Below are 24679 nucleotides of genomic sequence, written 5' to 3' on the forward strand. Positions count from 1 at the left end.
CTCCAGACAGAGTAAAAGACAAGCTACCTTTCCACGCCAGACAGATTAAAAGACAAGCTACCTTTCCACTCCAGACAGAGTAAAAGACAAGCTACCTTTCCACTCCAGACAGAGTAAAAGACAAGCTACCTTTCCACTCCAGACAGAGTAAAAGACAAGCTACCTTTCCACTCCAGACAGAGTAAAAGACAAGCTACCTTTCCACTCCAGACAGAGTAAAAGACAAGCTACCTTTCCACTCCAGACAGAGTAAAAGACAAGCTACCTTTCCACTCCAGACAGAGTAAAAGACAATTCATGTTTGATCCCAAAATGTGTTCGGAAGCTTCTTAGGGAGGGTGTGACACAATTTCTGAACCCACGGAGGCAGAGGTCTAATCAAGCTCCTAACGCATCGCCGTGTGCCTCTTCAAGTTTTGTAACAATGTGAAGGGCTCCGTATAGCACCGCATTGACATGATTGGTGGGCGGGAGGTCCAGTATAAACACAAACTCACTTCCTTGACAAGAGCTCTCCTCCGTTAAGCGCTAGAAGTATAAAAGCCCGGATGTCTGCAGAGGATGCTTCTGCAGTTAGATATCGGATTGACCATCCAGTCTTTTAGCAGAGAAATGAATCTCTAACTGCTGGCTACTCTCATTCTTGGGGCGGCAGGGTAGCCTAGTGGTTAGAGTGTTGGACTAGTAACAGAAAGGTTGCAAGTTCAAATCCCCAAGCTGACAAGGTACAAATCTGTCGTTCTGCCCCTGAACAGGCAGTTAACCCACTGTTCCTAGGCCATCATTGAAAATAAGAATTTGTTCTTAACTGACTTGCCTAGTTAAATAAAGGTAAAAAAATCTGTGTCTTTAACCCAACAAATAGTTCCCTAAAAGCTGTCTGGGTTTAAACATCTTCTATTGTACAGACCAGTAAATAGCTTAATAAATTGATAGTGACAGAATTAGATTAGTATATTTATTTTTTTGTTTGTCTCGTAGGATATAGAAGGTTGTAGCTCAGCCTCTGAATGTCAAAGAAACAACGTAACTTCTTTCCTGGTTATTTTACAGCCTGTTTCTGGCGTAAAGCAGCGCTGATCAAAACACTGTTACAGATCTCTTTATATCATCAGATCAGTTTGATTTTCTTCATGTTATCTAACAAGTGGGGGGCCTGTGCTTTTTGACAGCATCTTCACTAAAAGAGGCCTATGGCATAACCCCTCAAGTGGAGTCTGGGTTTTAACTCAACAGCCCTTCACTGACATTCACTGACATGGAGGTAGGCTATTTAAAGAGTGTATGGTGAGTGTGCGGTAGTCCATGCGCAAGATTGTGTGTATTTTTTGGGACTTGGCCTAATCAACAAAAAAATCTGAAGAAACCTTTCACTCTCTTCCTCACAGCAGAGCCATTGGTTAGGATAGGCCGACACAGCACAGCCATTGGTTAGGATAGGCCGACACAGCACAGTCATTGGTTAGGATAGGCCGACACAGCACAGCCATTGGTTAGGATAGGCCGACACAGCACAGCCATTGGTTAGGATAGGCCGACACAGCACAGCCATTGGTTAGGATAGGCCGACACAGCACAGCCATTGGTTAGGATAGGCCGACACAGCACAGCCATTGGTTAGGATAGGCCGACACAGCACAGCCATTGGTTAGGATGACACAGCACAGCCATTGGTTAGTATAGGCCAACACAGCACAGCCATTGTTTAGGATAGGCCTACACAGCACAGCCATTGGTTAGGCAGCATTAAAAAAAAAACGTTTTGGCTCAACAAGCATAGAGCAGGCCGTTTCTCAGGGTTGGAATAGCCTTTGCAGTGTGTAATGCAGCCTAGTTGTATTTACACCATCCCAGCAACTATCCTAGAACCATATTATAACTTTGCTCTGTGCTTCTCCCAGCATGCACTTCGTATCCTATAGCCCAGGACTCTCCAACCCTGTTCCTGGAGAGCTACAGCCCTGTAGGCTTTCGCTCTAACCCTAATCTAGCACACCTAATTCTATAAACTGAACCAATGGGGTTGGAGTTAAAACCTACAGGAGGGTAGCTCTCCAGGAACATGGTTGGAGTTAAAACCTACAGGAGGGTAGCTCTCCAGGAACAGGGTTGGAGTGAAAACCTACAGGAGGAAGCTCTCTAGGAACATGGTTGGAGTTAAAACCTACAGGAGGGTAGCTCTCCAGGAACAGGGTTGGAGTGAAAACCTACAGGAGGAAGCTCTCTAGGAACATGGCTGGACAGCCCTGCTTTAGCCTATAGACTATGGATCATTTGATTGACATCACACTAAATGGCCTATAGTCACACTTGATATTGTGGCCCAGCAGAGAATCAGAGATGAGGGGCGGCATCAGGCACACATTGATATATAGCCAATCAGCGTTCAGGGCTCAAACCACCCAGTTTATAGAGCCTAATAAGCAAGTAATTGTCAAACACTGAGAAATATTGACATGTCATCAATTACAAATGACATGACCCTCTTATGGACTAGATTAAAACAATACTCAACCCTCCCCTTGACTGAAATTGAAACAGCATAACCCTCCCTCATTTTCCTCCAGGTAACCATTCTGTACATTTAGATCCATCTCTTATTTGTGTTATTTAAAGGGTGAATTTTGTCTAATGTTTTGAATGAAGGTTTTGTTGGCAATGCTTAGCTACCTGATCTGTTGAAATGAGAGAATTGAACAACAAAAAATCTAATATCTTTTGAGAAGTAAAGCACCAGAACTGTCAAGGTTGTTTTCTGCTTCTCATTATATCTACAGGATGACTTGAATTAAGTCTGAGGCCGGTAACATCAACAGTGAGGACAAACGCAGCCTGCCTCTCTCCCTTCCACACTGAGTCCAAACCTACAGTCACTGGGTCCTGATTGTGACAGTGGAGCCCAGTTTGCTCTGCAGGATCCAGAGATGGCATCAGTGAAGCTGGAAGACTGCAGTCAAACACTGGAGCTGAATGTCAACATTAAAGATGAAGAAGAGGAGGAGAAGATTGGGAAATCTGTTAGTCATGGTAACAGCAGGTTCCTCATAAGTTAGACTGGGTTAGACTGGGTCATAAGTTAGACTGGGTCTAACGCTAGGAGAGAGGAGACTAAAGAAGTGAAGTAGACAAACTGCCAGTGTTTTAAAGTTCTATGAAATGAGTCTGTAGTTACTAACCCTTGTGATAGTAAGAGGAGGAGGATTCTGGGTAATTATTTTCACCCCTTTAGCCTTAGACTGTTGCCATGGTTCTGGTCAATTCCATATCATTCAGGAAATACACTGAAATTCCAATTCTCTTCAATGCTTTTCAATTAGCAGCATTTGGAATTTGGTTTACTTTTTGAATTGATTGGAATTGAAAAGGAATTGACCCCAACCCAGACTGTTACCCACTTTTAGAATAGTTTTACTCCCCTGTGTTGTACAACCTACTGATATGAAGTCATATGTCACCCGGTACAGACAGAAGAGGACTGGCCACCCCTCGGTTCCTTTCTAGGTTTCTTCCTATGTTCCTCTGTTCCTGCATTCTAGCAAACCTACTCATTCAAGGGTTTTTCTTATTTTTTTACTACTTTCTACATTGTAGAATAACAATGAAGACAAACTATGAAATAACACATGGAATCATGTATTAACCAAAAAAATAGAGTTAAACAAATCTAAAAATATTTTATATTATTCAAAGTAGCCACCCTTTGCCCTGATGACAACTTTGCACACTCTTGGCATTCTCTCAACCAGCTTCACCTGGAATGCTTTTCCAGCAGTCTTGAAGGAGTTCCCACATTTGATGAGCACTTGTTGGCTGCTTTTTTTTTTTTTTTTTTTTTTTGAGTGGGCAGGTTGATGAGAGACAGTCAATGTTTCACACGTTATCCAGATAATGACGGTTAGCACTTGGTGGTCTATAGCAGCTTCCCACCAGAATGGGCTTTAGGTGAGGTAGATGAATCTGTAGCCGTATTACTTCAACAGTATCTAACATGAGATTGTCTCTAATCTTTACAGGAATGTGGTTCTGAATATAAACAGCAACACCTCCCCCATTGGCATTTCTGTCTTTTCTGTAGATGTTATAACCATGTATTGCTACCACTGTATCATCAAAGGTATTATCTAAGTAGAGTTTCAGAGATAGTCTAAATATGAATGTCATTTGTAACTAGCAAGTTATTGATATCATGAACCTTGTTTTTTAGGTTACATATATTAATATGGGCTATTTTTAGCACTTTTATGGGTTGCTTGATTGTTTTTAATGCTTTACTGAGAAGCTTATCAGGTAGAATTACTTATATTATGTACATTGGAGATGATAGTGCTGTGAGCTGCACAAAGTGGTCTTCTTACTAGGGCACACCGGTAGCCATGCTGGTTAAGTGTGGCTTTGAATTCGAAATAAATCACAGACAGTGTCACCAGCAAAGCACTCCCACACCACCTCCATTGCTTCACGGTGGGAACCACACAAGCAGAGATCATCCGTTCACCCACACCACGTCTCAGAAAGACACGGCAATTGGAACCAAAAGGACAGACCAAAGGACAGATTTCCACCGGTCTAATGTCCATTGCTTGTGTTTCTTCGCCCAAGCAATTCTCTTCTTCATATTGGTGTTCTTTAGTAGTGGTTTCTTTGCGGCAATTTGACCATGAAGGCCTGATTCACGCAGTCTCCTCTGAACAGTTGATGTTGGAGATGTGTCTGTTACTTGAACTCTGTGAAACATTTATTTGGCCTGCAATCTGAGCTGCAGTTACGTCTAATGAACTTATCCTCTGCAGCAGAGGTAACTCTGGGTCTTCCTTTCCTGTGGCGGTCCTCCTGAGAGCCAGTTTCATCATAGCACTGGATGGTTTATGTGACTACACTTTAAGAAACTTTCAAAGTTCTTGAAATGATTGAGTATTGACTGACTTTCATGTGTTAAAGTAATGATGGACTGTTGTTTCTCTTTGCTTTATTTCAGCTGTTTTTGTCATACTATGGATGGTATTTTACCAAATAGGGCTCTTCTGTATCCCACCCTTACCTTGTCACAACACAACTGATTGACTCAAACGCATTAAGAAGGAAATAAATTCCACAAAGTAACTTTTAACAAGGCACACCTGTTAATTGAAATGCATTCCAGGTGACTTCCTCATGAAGCTGGTTGAGAGAATGCAAAGCTTTCATCAAGGCAAAGGGTGGCTACTTTGAAAAATCTAAAATATATCTTCACTATTATTCTACAATGTAGAAAATTGTAAAAATAAATGAAAACCCTGGAAGGAGTAGGTGTCCAAAGTTTTGACTGGTACTGTATATCACACCAACTGACTGGTTCTTCTGATGTTGTTCACACAGGAGACCGTGTTGAGACATTCTCTACATCCAGAGAGACACAGCAGGAAGATAACAGACCTAAGAGGTTTCACCACTGCCCACATTGTGAGGAGAATTTTCCAATTCTATCAAAGCTAAAAGTCCACTTAAAAATACACACAGGAGACAATCTGTATTCCTGTACTGACTGTAGGAAGAGATTCACAACATCAAGGGCTCTGACACTTCATCAGAGAGTGCACACAGGAGAGAAGCCTTACTCCTGCTCGTACTGTGGAAAATGCTTCACAACATCCTCTGAGTTAACAGTTCATCAGAGAACACACACTGGAGAAAAGCCTTATATCTGCTCTGACTGTGGGAAGAGTTTCTCTCACCTGTGTAACTTTAAAGCACACCAACGTATACATGCAGGAGAGAAGCCGTTCTCCTGCTCTGACTCAACAGAACCATTTAAAAGGAAGAAGTTTCTCTCAACAGAACCATTTAAAGAACCATTTCACACCAACGTATACACACAGGAGAGAAGCCTTACTTCTGCTCTGACTGTAGGAAGAGTTTTCCGATTGGATACTTTAAAATCACATGAACGTATACATACAGGAAAGAAGCGTTACTACTGCTCCGACTGTAGGAAGAGTTTCTCCCACCAGGGTAGCTTAAAAAACACCAATGTATACACACAGGAGAGAAGCCTTACTCCTGCTGTGACTGTGGAAAATGCTTCACAACATCATTTGATCTAAAAGTTCATCTGAGAACACACACTGGAGAAAAGCCTTACATGCTCTGAGGAAGAGTTCTCTCAACAGAACCATTTAAAAACACATCCGTTCTCTACTGCTCTGACTGTGGGAAGAGTTTCTCTCAACAGAACCATTTAAAAGCACACCAACGTATACACACAGGAGAGAAGCCTTACTACTGCTCTGACTGTGGGAAGAGTTTCTCTCGATTGGATACTTTAAAATCACATGAACGTATACATACAGGAAAGAAGCGTTACTACTGCTCCGACTGTAGGAAGAGTTTCTCCCACCAGGGTAGCTTAAAAAAACACCAATGTATACACACAGGAGAGAAGCCTTACTCCTGCTGTGACTGTGGAAAATGCTTCACAACATCATTTGATCTAAAAGTTCATCTGAGAACACACACTGGAGAAAAGCCTTACATCTGCTCTGACTGTGGGAAGAGGTTCTCTCAACAGAACCATTTAAAAACACATCAACGTATACACACAGGAGAGAAGCCTTACTACTGCTCCATTTCAACAGAGCAAAAAACACACCAACGTATGCATAAAGGAGAGAAGCCTTACTACTGCTCTGACTGTGGGAAGAGTTTCTCTCAACAGAACCATTTAAAAAGCACACCAACGTATACACACAGGAGAGAAGCCTTACTTCTGCTCTGACTGTAGGAAGAGTTTCTCCCACCTGTGTAACTTTAAAGCACACCAACGTATACATGCAGGAGAGAAGCCGTTCTCCCTGACTGTGGGAAGAGTTTCTCTCAACAGAACCATTTAAAAGCACATCAACGTATGCATAAAGGAGAGAAGCCTTACTACTGCTCTGTCTGTGGGAAGAGTTTCTCTCAACAGAGCAACTTAAAAACACACCAACGTATGCATAAAGGAGAGAAGCCTTACTACTGCTCTGACTGTGGGAAGAGTTTCTCTCAACAGAGCAACTTAAAAACACACCAACGTATACATAAAGGAGAGAAGCCTCATCAGTTCTCTCAGACCAGCTAAGATTAAAATCACTCCCATCACTCAATTTTCATCTCATTGCTTGACTTGGACTGAAATAGGTGCCGGTACTGTTTTGTATTTAGCTTCCACCACATACATCATTCATAAGTAAATTATCGGTTATAAAATATAAATTGGTATGTGTTATTCACTGACATGTGGACTTAAACTTCATTGTGTTCTGTGACATTTTAATCACTGCGTTGTAGAGATGATCTCTTTATCTATTTATGTTGCTATTGTGAGGTTGACACACGTCTAGCAGATTTAATTAGTCTGTCATAGGTTGTTATTCTATTCGTATTATACGGTAATTCATCAGTTCTGCCCCACAAAGGAAAATGTCAATAAACTCAGTGATGTACTTTATGGTCTGCGGATTCAGTTTGTTCTAGTTTCCATGGTTAGTTTCCATAGTTTCCATAGTTAGTTTCCATGGTTAGTTTCCATAGTTTCCATAGTTAGTTTCCATGGTTAGTTTCCATAGTTTCCATGTTGTTGGATAGTCAGGTGTTGCTACACTGTTATTAACATTACAATAATTATCAAATTGCATCTGTCAATAGTTCTTTCTTTTTTTTACTACTACAGAATTTTTCAGTTTCAGAGAAGTATTTTTAACTATTGGACAAGTAAAAAATAATTTGGACAAGTGGCAAGAAAAGATCATGTCCAGCCCTGACATACTTAAGAAGGTGCAAACTGCACTATATATACTAAAGTATGTGGACACCCCCTTCAAATTAGTGGATTTGGCTATTTCAGCCACAGCCGTTGTTGACAGGTGTATAGAATCGAGCACACCGCCATGCAATCTCCATAGACAAACATTGGCGGTAGAATGGCCCTTACTGAAGAGCTCAGTGACTTTCAAAGTGGCACCGTCATAGGATGCCACATTTCCAACAAGTCAGTTTGTCAAGTTTCTGCCATGCTAGAGCCGCCCCAGTCAACTGTAAGTGCTGTTCTTGCGAAGTGGAAACGTCTACAAGCAACAACGTCTCAGCCGCAAAGTGGCAGTGCATAAAAATCGTCTGTCCTCGGTGGCAACACTCACTACCGAGTTCCAAACTGCGTCTGGAAGCAATGTCAGCACAAGAACTGTTTGCCTGGAGCTTCATGAAATGGGTTTCCATGACCGAACAGCCACACACAAGCCTAAGATCACCATGCACAATGCTAAGCGTCGGCTGGAGTGATGTAAAGCTCGCCGCCGTTGGACTCTGGAGCAGTGGAAACGCATTCTCTGGAGTGATGAATCACGCCTTACCATCTGGCAGTCCGACGGACGAATCTGGGTTATGGCAGATGCTAGGAGAACGCTACCTGCCCGAATGCATAGTGCCAACTGTAAAGTTTGGTGGAGGGGGAATAATGGTCTGGGGCTGTTTTTTATGGTTCGGGCAAAACCCCTCAGTTCTCGTGAAGGGAAATCTAACACTACAGTATACAATGGCATTCTAGACAAGTCTGTGCTTCCAACTTTGTGGCAACAGTTTGGGCAAGGGCCTTTCCTGTTTCAGCATGACGATGCCCCCGTGCACAAAGCGAGGTCCATACTGAAATGTTTTTGTCAAGATCGGTGTGGAAGAACTTGACTGGCCTGCACAGAGCTCTGACCTGAACCCCATCAAACACCTCTGGGATGAATTGGAACGCAGACTGCGAGCCAGGCCTAATCGCCCAACATCAGTGCCCGACCTCGCTAATGCTTTTTTGCAAGCCTCCACAGCAGTCCCAACATCTAGTGGAAAGCCTTCCCAGAAGAGTGGCTGCTCTTATAGCAGCAATGTCCCAACATCTAGTGGAAAGCCTTCCCAGAAGAGTGGCTGCTCTTATAGCAGCAATGTCCCAACATCTAGTGGAAAGCCTTCCCAGAAGAGTGGCTGCTCTTATAGCAGCAATGTCCCAACATCTAGTGGAAAGCCTTCCCAGAAGAGTGGCTGCTCTTATAGCAGCAATGTCCCAACATCTAGTGGAAAGCCTTCCCAGAAGATTGGCTGCTCTTATAGCAGCAATGTTCCAACATCTAGTGGAAAGCCTTCCCAGAAGAGTGGCTGCTCTTATAGCAGCAATGTTCCAACATCTAGTGGAAAGCCTTCCCAGAAGAGTGGCTGCTCTTGCAGCAGCAATGTCCCAACATCTAGTGGAAAACCTTCCCAGAAGAGTGGCTGCTCTTATAGCAGCAATGTCCCAACATCTAGTGGAAAGCCTTCCCAGAAGAGTGGCTGCTCTTATAGCAGCAAAGTGGGGACCAACTCCATATTAATGCCAATGTACAGGTGGTAGTTGTCCCATGGCCGGTTTCTCCCGTCTCAGCTGTGGATCTCTCCAGCTCTTTCACAGTTACCATTGTCCTCTTGGTTGCTTCTCGGTCTAATACCTTCCTTACCCGGTCACTGAGTTTTGGTGGACGGCCTTCTTTAGTCAGAAGTAGCGCTTCTTTCCATTTTTTAAATATGTTTTTATAATGGATTTAACAGTGAGTTCTTGACCTACTGATGGTGTGGCTGCTATGACAACTGGCTGTTCAGACTGTACTCAGGCCTGTACTGACGTGTGTGGCTGTAGCTGTAGGGTTCCCTATAAAGTGCATAGGGCCCAGGTCAAACGTTGTGCATTGAGTTCAACACAGTGATCATTTTCAGATACTTTCTGTTTTCCTTCTCCTATCCAGATCCAACCTTGAAGCATAATTAATCTACCCAGTATATGATAGACATCCTCAATGAATCCTGAGCATGAATTCATTAGTTGTAATTACAGATTTCATATGGGAAGAGGCCACAGAACAGGGGACGAGGAGGAGGAGGAGTAGGAAGGCTCCACAGAACAGGGGGCCCAGAGGTGGAGGGCTCCACAGAACAGGGGGCCCAGAGGTGGAGGGCTCCACAGAACAGGGGGCCCAGAGGTGGAGGGCTCCACAGAACAGGGGGCCCAGAGGTGGAGGGCTCTGGAGGTGGAGGGCTCCACAGAACAGTGGGCCCAGAGGTGGAGGGCTCCACAGAACACGGGGCCCAGAGGTGGAGGGCTCCACAAATGTATCCTGCATCTGTCTCTCTTTCTCGCTCTCTTTCTCCCTGTCTCTCCCTGTCTCTCTCCCTGTCCCTCCCTCCCGTTCTCTCCCTCTCTCTCTCTCTCTCTCTCTCTCTCTCTCTCTCTCTCTCTCTCTCTCTCTCTCTCTCTCTCTCTCTCTCTCTCTCTCTCTCTCTCTCTCTCTCTCTGTCTCTCTCTCTCTCTCTCTCTCTCTCTCTCTCTCTCTCTCTCTCTCTCTGTCTCTGTCTCTCTCTCTCTCTCTCTCTCTCTCTCTCTCTCTCTCTCTCTCTCTCTCTCTCTCTCTCTCTCTCTCTCTCTCTCTCTCTCTCTCTCTCTCTCTCTCTGTCTCTCTCTCTCTCTCTCTCTCTCTCTCTCTCTCTCTCTCTCTCTCTCTCTCTCTCTCTCTCTCTCTCTCTCTCTCTCTCTCTCTCTCTCTCTCTCTCTCTGTCTCTGTCTCTCTCTCTCTCTCTCTCTCTCTCTCTCTCTCTCTCTCTCTCTCTCTCTCTCTCTCTCTCTCTCTCTCTCTCTCTCTCTCTCTCTCTCTCTCTCTCTCTGTCTCTCTCTCTCTCTCTCTCTCTCTCTCTCTCTCTCTCTCTCTCTCTCTCTCTCTCTCTCTCTCTCTCTCTCTCTCTCTGTCTCTCTCTCTCTGTCTCTGTCTCTCTCTCTCTGTCTCTCTCTCTCTCTCTCTCTCTCTCTCTCTCTCTCTCTCTCTCTCTCTCTCTCTCTCTCTCTCTCTCTCTCTCTCTCTCTCTCTCTCTCTCTCTCTCTCTCTCTCTCTCTCTCTCTCTCTCTCTCTCTCTCTCTCTCTCTCTCTCTCTCTCTCTCTCAGTAAAGTAGAGGAGTAATCTGCCGGAGGCTGAGCATTTCAAATGATCTTAACCAGACACTTAATTCAATTCCTACAGCTTTATGAACAAAATAAGTGGTGTGTTTAATTCAAATAATCAGCACAAGGTACGAAGTCCATAAGAGTATGGGCACTGGTCAAAACAAGTAGTGAAGTCAGAGCTTGATTACAACCAAAAAGTGTTTGTTTGACTCCCTCAGTTATATCTTGATCAAGAAAAAAAGAAACGTCCGTTTTCAGGACACTTGTTTTTCAAAGATAATACCCTTATTGGCCTTCTTGCAACACCTGAGTTAATAAAATATTTACTAAATAAACTAATGCAACATATTGAATGCCAACCACCATTAAACCCACCGAAGAAGAAGAAGTCCTGTTGCGTTTTGATAGTCGGGGAACAGGAAGTTCCGGGCAGGCTTCAGCCACAGTTGTTCTCTGAAGACAGTAGCGGTTGTGTCCGTTTCAGAAGTATTAACTAAAGGTATGCAATAGCACGTTTAAACTGTCTAATATCGAAAGAACATGTCATAACATGTTAGGTAGCAAATCCGTCAATGTATTTTCACGTTTGTTAAAGGTTTTATGACGTTTTAGTTTTGTGCTACACCGAGTGAGTGAAGAACGTGATTAAATATATTTTTAGAAGTCACATTTAGCTAGCTAAGGTTAGACTTTGGGTTTGTCAGAGTGAATGGATGTACATTATTTCGTCAATGTAATTTCATAAAGAATCAATTGATTTGAGATGTCTGAGTTCGTTTGACATGTTTATTATTCTGATTATTTCCATATGTTAATGAGCTGGTAAAATGGCGGCGCCTCTCGGTCTGAGTCAATAGACTTGCAGGCTGTGCGGCTGCACCAGAGAGACAGTTTCAGGGTTGTTTTACTGTTTACAAGCAGAATGTCATGTTCATCTGATTTCTACATGTCACTGTAACAATATTCACACACATTCAGTTTCTATATTTATCTATAGTTGTTACTATGGTGTGAATGGGGAATACAATGTGTTTTTGTGAGTGAAAGTGGAAAATATGACATAGTTCTGCCTCAAACTGCAACCTTGCATTACTTGTTTACTTAGTAATTTGTGAATTTAGGAAGACTACTGTAGATTAATTGCACTCAGGTAGTGAACATTATTTTTTAATACGGATATCTGAAAGGAAAATGGATGAACGTCTGGTGAGCAAAATATATTTGACATAAACCCTCCCTGAACGCTGAATAAAAATACTTAAAAATATCCCCTATAGCCAAAATAATGATTAAAACAAGGTGGATAGTAGAGAACATGTTTACCAACACTTCTTGGACAGACCAGAGCCTTTAGATATGAACTTTATGAACTGTTCTTCGTCCTGTAAGCGTTGCTTGGCAACGCAGGAATTCTGATCGCGTTCAGGGCTGCGGGCCAGAAGGTTGTGGGTTCGCAGACCACCGTGAACAAGAGTAAGGGTGGATAGATCTATTTTATGGTGAAATCATTCCATGAATCTATCATCGTATTTGCAGGTCTGAGGGAGAAGAAAAAGCCTTTTTATAAACATTTCATACAAGTCTCCGTCATTTTACGTATTAGCCAAATGTTTTTTAATACCACACAGGCTAAGAATGGAGAAAGGCCTATGTGTTCATCTCCATATTTCTCCGATGCCAAATCTGTCCCTGTTTACAAGTAATCAAATGTGAGACCATCTGATCATGGTACTTTAAATAGTTCAACCTTTCCACGCCAGACAGATTAAAAGACAAGCTACCTTTCCACGCCAGACAGATTAAAAGACAAGCTACCTTTCCACTCCAGACAGAGTAAAAGACAAGCTACCTTTCCACTCCAGACAGAGTAAAAGACAAGCTACCTTTCCACTCCAGACAGAGTAAAAGACAAGCTACCTTTCCACTCCAGACAGAGTAAAAGACAAGCTACCTTTCCACTCCAGACAGAGTAAAAGACAAGCTACCTTTCCACTCCAGACAGAGTAAAAGACAAGCTACCTTTCCACTCCAGACAGAGTAAAAGACAATTCATGTTTGATCCCAAAATGTGTTCGGAAGCTTCTTAGGGAGGGTGTGACACAATTTCTGAACCCACAGAGGCAGAGGTCAAATCAAGCTCCTAACGCATCGCCGTGTGCCTCTTCAAGTTTTGTAACAATGTGAAGGGCTCCGTATAGCACCGCATTGACATGATTGGTGGGCGGGAGGTCCAGTATAAACACAAACTCACTTCCTTGACAACAGCTCTCCTCCGTTAAGCGCTAGAAGTATAAAAGCCCAGATGTCTGCAGAGGATGCATCTGCAGTTAGATATCGGATTGACCATCCAGTCTTTTAGCAGAGAAATGAATCTCAGCTCTCCATTCTTTTAGCAGAGAAATGTAAATCTCCAACTGCTGGCTACTAGGCCATCATTGAAAATAAGAATTTGTTCTTAATTCTTTGTCTTTAACCCAACAAATATTTCCCTAAAAGCTGTCTGGGTTTAAACATCTTCTATTGTACAGACCAGTAAATAGCTTAATAAATTGATAGTGACAGAATTAGATTAGTATATTTATTTTTTTGTTTGTCTCTTAGGATATAGAAGGTTGTAGCTCAGCCTCTGAATGTCAAAGAAACAACGTAACTTCTTTCCTGGTTATTTTACAGCCTGTTTCTGGCGTAAAGCAGCGCTGACCAAAACACTGTTACAGATCTCTTTATATCATCAGATCAGTTTGATTTTCTTCATGTTATCTAACAAGTGGGAGGCCTGTGCTTTTTGACAGCATCTTCACTAAAAGAGGCCTATGGCATAACCCCTCAAGTGGAGTCTGGGTTTTAACTCAACAGCCCTTCACTGACATTCACTGACATGGAGGTAGGCTATTTAAAGAGTGCCGGGTGGGTTGAGGAATAGGCTAGTCCGCGTGCAAGATGGTGGTTTATGTTTTTGGGGTACTTGGTCTAATCAACAACAACAAAATGTGAAGAAACCTTTCACTCTCTTCCTCAACTGCCACCATTGACCGACACATCACAGCCATTGGTTAGGATAGGTCGACACAGCACAGCCGTTGGTTAGGATAGGTCGACACAGCACAGCCGTTGGTTAGGATAGGTCGACACAGCACAGCCGTTGGTTAGGATAGGCCGACACAGCACAGCCGTTCGTTAGGATAGGCCGACACAGCACAGCCGTTGGTTAGGATAGGCCGACACAGCACAGCCGTTGGTTAGGATAGGCCGACACAGCACAGCCGTTGGTCAGGAGAGGCCGACACAGCACAGCCGTTGGTTAGGATAGGCCGACACAGCACAGCCGTTGGTTAGGAGAGGCCGACACAGCACAGCCGTTGGTTTGGACACATCAGGATAGGCCGACACAGCACAGCCATTGGTTAGGATGACACATCACAGCCATTGGTTAGGATGACACATCACAGCCATTGGTTAGGATGACACATCACAGCCATTGGTTAGGATGACACAGCACAGCCGTTGGTCAGGATATGACACATCACAGCCATTGGTTAGGATAGGATGACACAGCACAGCCATTGGTTAGGATAGGCCGACACAGCACAGCCATTGGTTAGTATAGGCCGACACAGCACAGCCATTGGTTAGTATAGGCCGACACAGCACAGCCATGACACATCACAGCCATTGGTTAGGATAGGATGACACATCACAGCCATTGGTTAGGATAGGCCGACACAGCACAGCCGTTGGTCATTGGTTAGATGACACATCACAGCCATTGGTTAGGATGACACATCACAGCCATTGGTTGGACACATCACAGCCATTGGGATGGCATCACAGCCAGCACAGCCATTGGTCAGGCATTGGTTAGGATGACACAGCCGACACAGCACAGCCGTTGGTCATTGGGATAGGCCGACACAGCACAGCCATTGGTTTAGGGTCAGCACAGTCATTGGTTAGATAGGCCGACACAGCACAGCCATTGGTTAGGATAGGCCGACACAGCACAGCCATTGGTTAGGATAGGCCGACACAGCACAGCCATTGGTTAGGATAGGCCGACACAGCACAGCCATTGGTTAGGATGACACATCACAGCCGTTGGTTAGGATGACACATCACAGCCGTTGGTTAGGATGACACATCACAGCCGTTGGTTAGGATGACACATCACAGCCGTTGGTTAGGATGACACATCACAGCCGTTGGTTAGGATGACACATCACAGCCGTTGGTTAGGATGACACATCACAGCCGTTGGTTAGGATGACACATGACACAGCACAGCCATTGGTTAGGTAGCATAAAAATAAAAAAAACGTTTTGAATCAACAAGCAGAGCAAGTCGGGGCTCAGGATTGGAATAACCTTTTGTAGTGTGTAATGCAGCCTAGTTGTATTTACACCCTCTCAGCAACTATCATAGAAATACAGTATAACTTTGCTCTGTGCTTCCTCCCAGCATGCACTTGGTATTCTATAGGCTATGGATCATTTGATTGACATCACACTAAATAGCCTATAGTCCCACTTGATATTGTCCAGCAGAGAATCAGAGATGAGGGGAGGCATCAGCCACACATTGATATATTTAAGTGATAAGGTCAGAGGGGGGTTTGTTATATGGCCAATATACCACAGATAAGGGCTGTTGTGGAGGGCCTGGATACTTAACCCTGATATGTTGGACATATTCCACAAACCCTTGAGGTGCCTTATTGCTATTATAACGTACGTAACGTAATTAGAAGAGTAAAAAGGAATGTTTTGTCATACCCCTGGTATATGGTGTGATATTCCACGGCTGTCAGCCAATCAGCGTTCAGGGTTCCAACCACCCAGTTTATAAAGCCTAATAAGCAACTCGTTCTTAAACACTGAGAAATATTGAAATTTCACCAATTACAAATGACATGACCCTCTTCTGGACGAGATTAAAACAATACTAAACCCTCCCTTAGACTGACATTGAAAAAGCACAGCCCTCCTTTTCCTCCAGGTAACCATTCTGTACACTTAGATCATCTCTTACTTTGTGTAATTTAAAGGGTGAACTTTCTGTCTAATGTTTTGAATTAATGTTTTGTTGTCAATGTTTATCTGATCTGTTGAAATGAGATGATTGAACAACAACAAAAAAGATAATACATTTTTTTGAGGACAAAGAAAAGCACCAGAACTGTCAAGATTGTTTTCTGTTTGTCTTTACTACTACAGACCAACAGACCAACTACAGACCGACTCAGATTAAGTCTGAGGCCGGTAACATCAACAGTGAGGACAAACGCAGCCTTTCTCTCTCCTTCCACACTGAGTAGGAACCTACAGTCACTGGGTCCTGATTGTGACAGTGGAGCCCAGTTTGCTCTGCAGGATCCAGAGATGGCATCAGTGAAGCTGGAAGACTGCAGTCAAACACTGGAGCTGAATGTCAACATTAAAGATGAAGAGGAGGAGAAGATTAGGACAACTGTTGGTCACGGTAAGAGCTGGTTCTACCTATAAGTTATCTTCTTATATTAGACATCTATAAGTTATGACCAGTCTATTGCTAGGTTGAATTCTGTAATTCTGACAACTGGGTTTTATCTGAAAGTGATCAGAGAGGAGACTAAAGAAGTGAAGTAGACAAACTGCCAGTGTTTTAAAGTTACTAACCCTTGTGATAGTGAGTGGAGGATGATATGAAATGAGTCTGTAGTTACTAACCCTTGTGATAGTGAGTGGAGGATGATATGAAATGAGTCTGTAGTTACTAACCCTTGTGATAGTGAGTGGAGGATGATATGAAATGAGTCTGTAGTTACTAACCCTTGTGATAGTGAGAGGAGGAGGGTTCTGGTCAATTCTGTTGTCAGGGTTCTGGTCAATTCTAGAAATTTTGGGAAATACACTGAAATTCCAATTCTCTTCAATGCCTTTAAATTAACCAAATGTGGAATTGGAATTAGGTTTACTTTCTGAATGGACTGTTATTTAAATGGAATTGCCCCCAACCCAGACTGTTACCCACTTTTAGAATAGTTTTATTCCCCTGTGTTGTACAGCCTACTGATATGAATACATATGTCACCCGGTACAGACAGAAGAGGACTGGCCACCCCTCAGAGTCTGGTTCCTTTCTAGGTTTCTTCCTATGTTCCTGCTTGCTGGGGAGTTTTTCGTGGCCGTTGTGCTTCTACATCTGCATTGCTTTGCTCTTTGGGGATTGAGGCTGGGTTTCTGTTCAGCACTTATACATGCCACATGTATTTTATGAAACCCTTTGTACATCAGCAGTTGTCACACAGTTCTTTACAGAAACCTAAAACCCCAATGTAGATGTAGCTTCATAAAATAAGAGCAGTTCCAGACGAACGTTTGGACACACCGTTAGGGTTCGTTCCTTACTTCCTTCCTTGTCAAATCATTGGTTCGTTGGTGAAATTAGCATTATGACAATTATCTTTAATTAAATCATTCAAAAACCTTTATTAATGCAATTTGCAGACAGACGTTGACAAACCAGGAACATGGCACGTATGTTTCAGAGTAAGTTCTGCGTCTAACAAAAGGCCTCCAGTTGTTTTATTACACCCTGAGTCGCGCCCTGATGATGTCACCGCCGACATCATCATCCTCTACTCCTGGGACCAAAACCATGCCTACAGAGCTGTATAAACAGGTCCTTTAACTGTTAGCTAAACACTTAGCAGTAAATGTCCCCTCGCCCCAAAGTGGATTTATTGTGGAATGTTTGCCTAGTCTTATCTCCTTCACTCCCCTGCAGAGTTCTGTCTAAGTCACACATTTCTAAGAGGGGCCTCTTTATAATGAGGCAGAAAGAGAGAGAGAACTAAAATATAACTGTAGAACAATACTAAACCTCTACAATGAATTTATATTGTTAATCTGTAATATAAAACCTTATAAATGTAAGGAGGGAGGGGTCTTTTAACCCCTCCCCTTCTATTAATATAACATAAGCATAATCAATTATTCGTATAATATACATCAAATATTTGTACAGACCCAAATCATGACCCCCCTAGGTAAACTCCTGACAACACCTACTCATTCAAGTGTTTTTCTTTATTTCTGCTATTTTCTACATTGTAGAATAATAGTTAAGACATCAAAACTATGAAAATAACACATATGGAATCATGTTGTAACCAAAATAGTGTTAAACAAATCAAAATATATTTTGTATTCAAAGTAGCCACCCTTTGCCTTGATGACAACTTTGCACACTTTTGGTATTACAAAGAGTAGTAAATAGTTCAAGAAAAACCGTTGGATGAGTAGGTGTGTCCAAACTTTTGATTGACATGTATATCACACCAACTGACTGGTTCTTTTGTTGTTGTTCACACAGGAGACCATGTTGAGACATTCTCTACATCTAGAGAGCAACAGCAGGAAGATCACAGAGCTAAGAGGTCTCACCACTGCCCACATTGTGAGGAGATGTTCCCAGGTTTATCAAAGCTAAAAATACACTTAAAATTCCACACAGGAGAGAATCTGTATTCCTGTACTGACTCTGGGGAGAGATTCACAACATCAAAGGCACTGACAGTTCATCAGAGAGTGCACACAGAAGAGAAACCTTACTCCTGCTCATACTGTGGGAAGAGTTTCTCTCAACAGACCAACCTAAAAAAACACCAACGTTTACACACAGGAGAGAAGCCTTACTCCTGCTGTGACTGTGGAAAATGCTTCACAACCTCATCTGAGCTAACAGTTCATATGAGAACACACACTGGAGAGAAGCCTTACATCTGCTCTGACTGTGGGAAGAGTTTCTCCCACCAGGGTAGCTTAAAAGCACACCAACGTATACATACAGGAGAGAAGCCATACTCCTGCTCTGACTGTGGAAAGAACTTCTCCCGATTGGGTACCCTAAAATTGCATAAACGTATACATACAGGAATTAAGCCTTACTACTGCTCTGACTGTAGGAAGAGTTTCTCCCACCAGGGTAGCTTTAAAGCACACCAACGTATACACACAGGAGAGAAGCCTTACTCCTGTTCTGACTGTGAGAAGAGTTTCTCCCGATTGGGTACCTTAAAATCGCATGAACGTATACATACAGGAAAGAAGCCTTACTACTGCTCCAACTGTGGGAAGAGTTTCTCTCAACGGAACCATTTAAAATCACATGAACGTAGACATAAAGAAAAGAAGGCATATGTCTGCTCTGACTGTAGAAAATGCTTCACAACATCATATGATCTAAAAGTTCACCAGAGAACACACACTGGAGAAAAGCCTTACGTCTGCTCTGACTGTGGGAAGAGTTTCTATCAACAGAGCAGCTTCAAGAAACACCAACGTCTACACACAGGAGAGAAGCCTTACTCCTGCTCTGACTGTGGAAAATGCTTCACAACATCGTCTGATCTAAAAGTTCACCAGAGAACACACACTGGAGAAAAGCCTTACATCTGCTCTGACTGTGGGAAGAGTTTCTCTCAACAGAGCAGCTTCAAGAAACACCAACGTATACACACAGGACAGAAGCCTTACTCCTGCTGTGACTGTGGAAAAAGCTTCACAACATCATTTGATCTAAAAATTCATCTGAGAACACACACTGGAGAAAAGCCTTACATCTGCTCTGACTGTGGGAAGAGGTTCTCTCAACAGAACCATTTAAACACACATCAACGTATACACACAGGAGAGAAGCCTTACTACTGCTCTGTCTGTGGGAAGAGTTTCTCTCAACAGAGCAATTTAAAAACACACCAACGTATGCATAAAGGAGAGAAGACTCATCAGTTCTCTCAGACCAGCTAAGATTAAAATTAGGTGATGGAGTGATTTTAATTTCATTGCTTTACTTGGACTGAAATAGGTGATTTTAATCTCATTGCTTGACTTGGACTGAAATAGGTGATTTTAATCTCATTGCTTGACTTGGACTGAAATAGGTGATTTTAATCTCATTGCTTGACTTGGACTGAAATAGGTGATTTTAATCTCATTGCTTGATTTGGACTGAAATAGGTGATTTTAATCTCATTGACTTGGACTGAAATAGGTGCCGGAACTCATTTTAGAGGAAACCCTTTTGGACAATCAGAACCTTACAAACGTGCCGCGGGAAAGGCCGCACACCCTTCCTAAGAAGGTCTGGTGCCGACAGATAACCAGCAAACGAAGGCATTCACACGTAAATACATTCAGGATTTCTTCTCGTCTGCAAAGTATATGATTACTGTGAGAATAGTTTCTAAAATGTATCGATGATAAGTGTCGTTTTTTTCTCTCTCTCTCTCTCCTTTTGTAAAAAAAATAAACACTATATTGTGTCAGTCCGCTAGGGACCTTTTCTCATGTATTAAGTGTGTATGTTTATCCTGTGTTATCATTTAGTTAGCTAGTAAATAAATATTTAAATCAATTTGTGTACTACTGAATCATAAGTAAGGCTGGGGTTTTTGCAGATGCAGGAGGTTACGACGGTTCAGAATGATGATATGAGACGGGGTTATGATTAATACGTTGACTGTTTTATGGATGTGATAGGTAAATACCCTTTTAGAGTTTAATTCGGGAGATGCTCTCATGGTGCCCCAAAAATTCCTAATGAGTTCATTGTTACATGATTAATTTAATCGGGTAACAAACAGAGTTAGTTGATTTAGATACATAACAGTCATCAGATTAATGAAAGTAAAGTCACGACAATTGTGTGTGGATTTCTCCTCAGTCTGGGTGCAATCCGGCTACCAAAAGCGCACACAGTGAGCAACGTCATCAGCACTCCCACAAGTCTCCAGAAAACTTGTTTTGTGACCGAGAGGCTCCTTTTCAGTATAACGTTGGAGGAAATACGTTCCTAGTATGTGAGGAATTTGTTTGCTGGCCTCATAAATACTAGTCAATTAGCTAATATTTAGCTAATATTTATTTAATATTTTGTTTGGCTAGTTATGCTAACCCGTTTGCAATCTCTTTTTAGCATTGCTTGCTAGCTACAGAGGCTAGTTATGCTAACCCGTTTGCAATCTCTTTTTAGCATTGCTTGCTAGCTACAGAGGCTAGTTAGCTACAGTAGTTAGCAACTGCCATCAGTTGTGTTATTGTCATATGTTGCCTTTTCCACCGTTTTTAGAATGCATACTGGTATTTGTGCGGGAAACCGAACACTTAAATAAAGGTTAAATAAATTTAAAAAATGCACATGGGAAATCCTGTACATTTAGATGTCTGAATACATTTTAAAAAATCTAATCAAATCAAATGTATTTATATAGCCCTTCGTACATCAGCTGATATCTCAATGTGCTGTACAGAAACCCAGCCTAAAACCCCAAACAGTAAGCAATGCAGCTGTAGAAGCACGGTGGCTAGGAAAAACTCCCTACAAAGGCCAGAACCAAGGAAGAAACCTAGAGAGGAACCAGGCTATGTGGGGTGGCCAGTCCTCTTCTGGCTGTGCCGGGTGGAGATTATAACAGAACATGGCCAAGATGTTCAAATGTTCATAAATGACCAGCATGGTCCAATAATAATAAGGCAGAACAGTTGAAACTGGAGCAGCAGCACGGCCAGGTGGACTGGGGACAGCAAGGAGTCATCATGTCAGGTAGTCCTGAGGCATGGTCCTAGGGCTCAGGTCCTCCGAGAGAGAGAGAGAAAGAAAGAAAGAGAGAATTAGAGAGAGCACACTTGAATTCACACAGGACACCGAATAGGACAGGAGAAGTACTCCAGATATAACAAACTGATCCTAGCCCCCCAACACATAAACTACTGCAGCATAAATACTGGAGGCTGAGACAGGAGGGGTCAGGAGATCAGGAATTAACATTGGAAGCATTGCAGCCAGTAGTGGAAAAAGTACCCAATTATCATACTTGAGTTAAAGGAAAGATACTTGCGTCAAGGAAAAGGTGAAAGCCACCCATTAAAATACTACTTGAGTAAAAGTCTAAAAGTATTTAGTTTAACATATAAGTATCAAATGTAAATGTAATTGCTAAAATATACTTAAGTATCAAAGGTAAAAGTATAAATAATTTCAGATTCATTATATTAAGCGAAATAGACAGCACGATTTTCTTGTAGTTTAAATGTACGGATAGTCAGGGGCACACTCCAACACAGACATAGCCTGCGTTCCTAAATTCGCTCTGGCTATATACTCCAATTTCAGAGCACTCTGGTCTGAGTGCCAGAGGACAGAATAATTGATGAAAAACGAACGCTCAACACCCCTTGAATACGGCCGGTGTCAGTAAACGTCGGCAAAAAAATGCTCTGGATAACATGAACACAGCCTAACCAGCTCTACTAAGGCGAGTGAAATGTCAGAGTTCTCTCATTTGTACTGGAAGTAGCTAGCAAGCTAGCCAATGTTAACCAGTTATCTTGGATGCTTGACTGCCGTTGTGAGGTCAGAACGCTTGAATCAACCCTCCTCCTCCGCCAGAGCGTCCAGTGTGGCTCTGAACGCTCCGAGAGCGATACGAACTGACAGTCTGACAACGCTCTTAATGTGGATAATACTAATACAGAGATAACCATTGGACATGCAGTTCCATTATGCCATTGTTTCTCCCACTTCAGATCCTTAAATTGTAGTTTGAAGCATATACAGGGCATTATACAAGACCCCTGGACTTTTTCCATATTTTGTTACATTACAGGCTTATACAAAAATTAATTAAATTGCCACTTTAATTATCCTAACCTGTAAGGGGCACACTCCAACACTCAGACATAGCCTGCGTTCCTAAATTCGCTCTGGCTATATACTCCAATTACAGACTCCAACACAGACACAGCGCGCGTTTCTGAAGTCCATGGTTCTCTTGCCTTTTTAAGCAGCCGGTACAAAGTTTAGTGGTGGACAGATGGGTCGCTCTCCTGTTGCCTAGCCAGCTTTCAGGTGCCTGTAAAAACATTTTGATAGACAGCTATCTCCCGCTCTCTATTGCCCCAGGACATGTCGAGACTTAACAGTTCATACAGCTTTTAGTAGTCCCTATGGGACTCCCAATCACAGCCGGATGTGATGCAGCATGGATTCGAACCAGGTACTGCAGTGACACCTCTTGCACTGAGATGCAGTGTCTTAGACCGCTGCACCACTCGGGATTTGATGGAATTGTTGTAACTGTTGGAGCAGATGTTGATTTTAGCAACCCATTATTGACTGACAGGTTCAGGTTGTCTCACTACACTGAACAAAAATATAAAACGCCACATGTAAAGTGTTGGTCCCATGTTTCATGAGCTGAAATAAAAATCCCAGAAATGTTCCAAATACACAAAAAGCTTATTTCTCTCAAATGTTGTGCGCAAATGTGTTTACGTCCTTGTTAATGAGCATTTCTCCTTTGCCATGATAATCCATCCACAGGTGTGGCATATCAAGAAGCTGATTAAACAGCATGATCATTACACAGGTGCACCTTGTGCTTTGGACAATAAAACGGCACTTTTGTCACAACACAATGCCACATATGTCTCAAGGTTTGCGGGAACGTGCAGTTGACATGCTGACTGCAAGAATGTCCACCAGAGCTACCATCAGCTGCCTCCAATGTCATTTTTTGGGGGGGCAGTTTGTGCAACCAGCCTCACAACTGCAAGCCATGTGTAACCACACCAGCCCATGACCTCCACATCCGGCTTCTTCACCTGCGAGATCGTCAGGGGGGCTGACGAGTATTTCTGTCTGTAATAAAGCCTTTTTGTGGGGGAAAACTCATTCTGATTGGCTGGGCCTGGCTCCCAAGTGGGTGGGCCTGGCTCCCAAGTGGGTGGGCCTATGCCCTCCCAAGGCACACCCATGGCTGCATCCCTGCCCAGTCATGTGAAATCCACAGGTTGGGGCTTAAATTGACTGATTTCCTTGTATGAACTGTAACTCGGTAAAGTCTTAGAAATTGTTGCATGTTGCATTTTATATTGTACTTCCGACTTCAACTGTATATATCTGAAGTTTACATACACCTTAGCCAACTACATTTAAACTCAGTTTTTCACCATTCAAGACATTTAATCCTAGTAAAAATTCCCTGTCTTAGGTCAGTTAGGATAGCCACTTTATTTGAAGAATGTGAAATGTCAGAATAATAGTAGAGAGTGATTTATTTCAGCTTTTATTTCTTTCATCACGTTCCCAGTGGGTCAGTTTACATACACTCAATTAGTATTTGGTAGCATTGCCTTAAAACTGTTTAACTTGGGTCAAACGTTTTGGGTAGCCTTCCACAAGCTTCCCACAAATAAGTTGGGTGAATTTTGGCCCATTCCTCCCAACAGAGCTGGTGTAACTGAGTCAGGTTTGTAGGCCTCCTTGCTCACACGCTTTTTCAGTTCTGCCCACAAATGTTCTATAGGATTGAGGTGAGGGCTTTGTGATGGCCACTCCAATACCTTGACTTTGTTGTCCTTAAGCCATTTTGCCACAACTGGAAGTATGCTTGGGGTCATTGTCCATCTGGAAGACCCTTTTGCGACCAAGCTTTAACTTCCTGACTGATGTCTTGAGATGTTGCTTCAATATATCCACATAATTTTCCATCCTCATGATGCCATCTATTTTGTGAAGTGCACCAGTCCCTCCTGCAGCAAAGCACCCCCACAACATGATGCTGCCACCCCAGTGCTTCACGGTTGGGACGGTGTTCTTCGGCTTGCAAGCCTCCCCCTTTTCCCTCCAAACATAACGATGGTCATTATGGCCAAACAGTTCTATTTTTGTTTCATCAGAC

At 42.8% G+C, this 24679-nt stretch overlaps 1 protein-coding gene across 3 annotated transcripts in view; it reads left to right on the plus strand.

Moving 5' to 3' along the window:
- Positions 1-20275, plus strand: part of LOC112241222 (zinc finger protein 883-like) — a 35462-nt gene extending 15187 nt beyond the window's left edge. Inside the window, exons 1-3 of one of the 3 annotated variants that reach the window (XR_006081632.1) lie at positions 883-1264; positions 2778-3027; positions 5356-5769. Coding sequence is in view for 2 of the 3 variants with exons in the window: in XM_042313293.1 (XP_042169227.1) it covers positions 2925-3027; positions 18310-19745 (1539 nt within the window). In the remaining variant the exon portion in view is untranslated. Of the gene's footprint in view, positions 1-882; positions 1265-2777; positions 3028-5355; positions 5770-18309 lie in introns of those variants that run through there. The other 2 variants (XM_042313292.1, XM_042313293.1) reach the window with 2 other exon arrangements.
- The last annotated feature ends 4404 nt before the right edge of the window (positions 20276-24679 follow it).

Source organism: Oncorhynchus tshawytscha, unplaced genomic scaffold (assembly GCF_018296145.1).
Source record: "Oncorhynchus tshawytscha isolate Ot180627B unplaced genomic scaffold, Otsh_v2.0 Un_contig_6433_pilon_pilon, whole genome shotgun sequence".
Taxonomy (NCBI): Eukaryota; Metazoa; Chordata; class Actinopteri; order Salmoniformes; family Salmonidae; genus Oncorhynchus; species Oncorhynchus tshawytscha.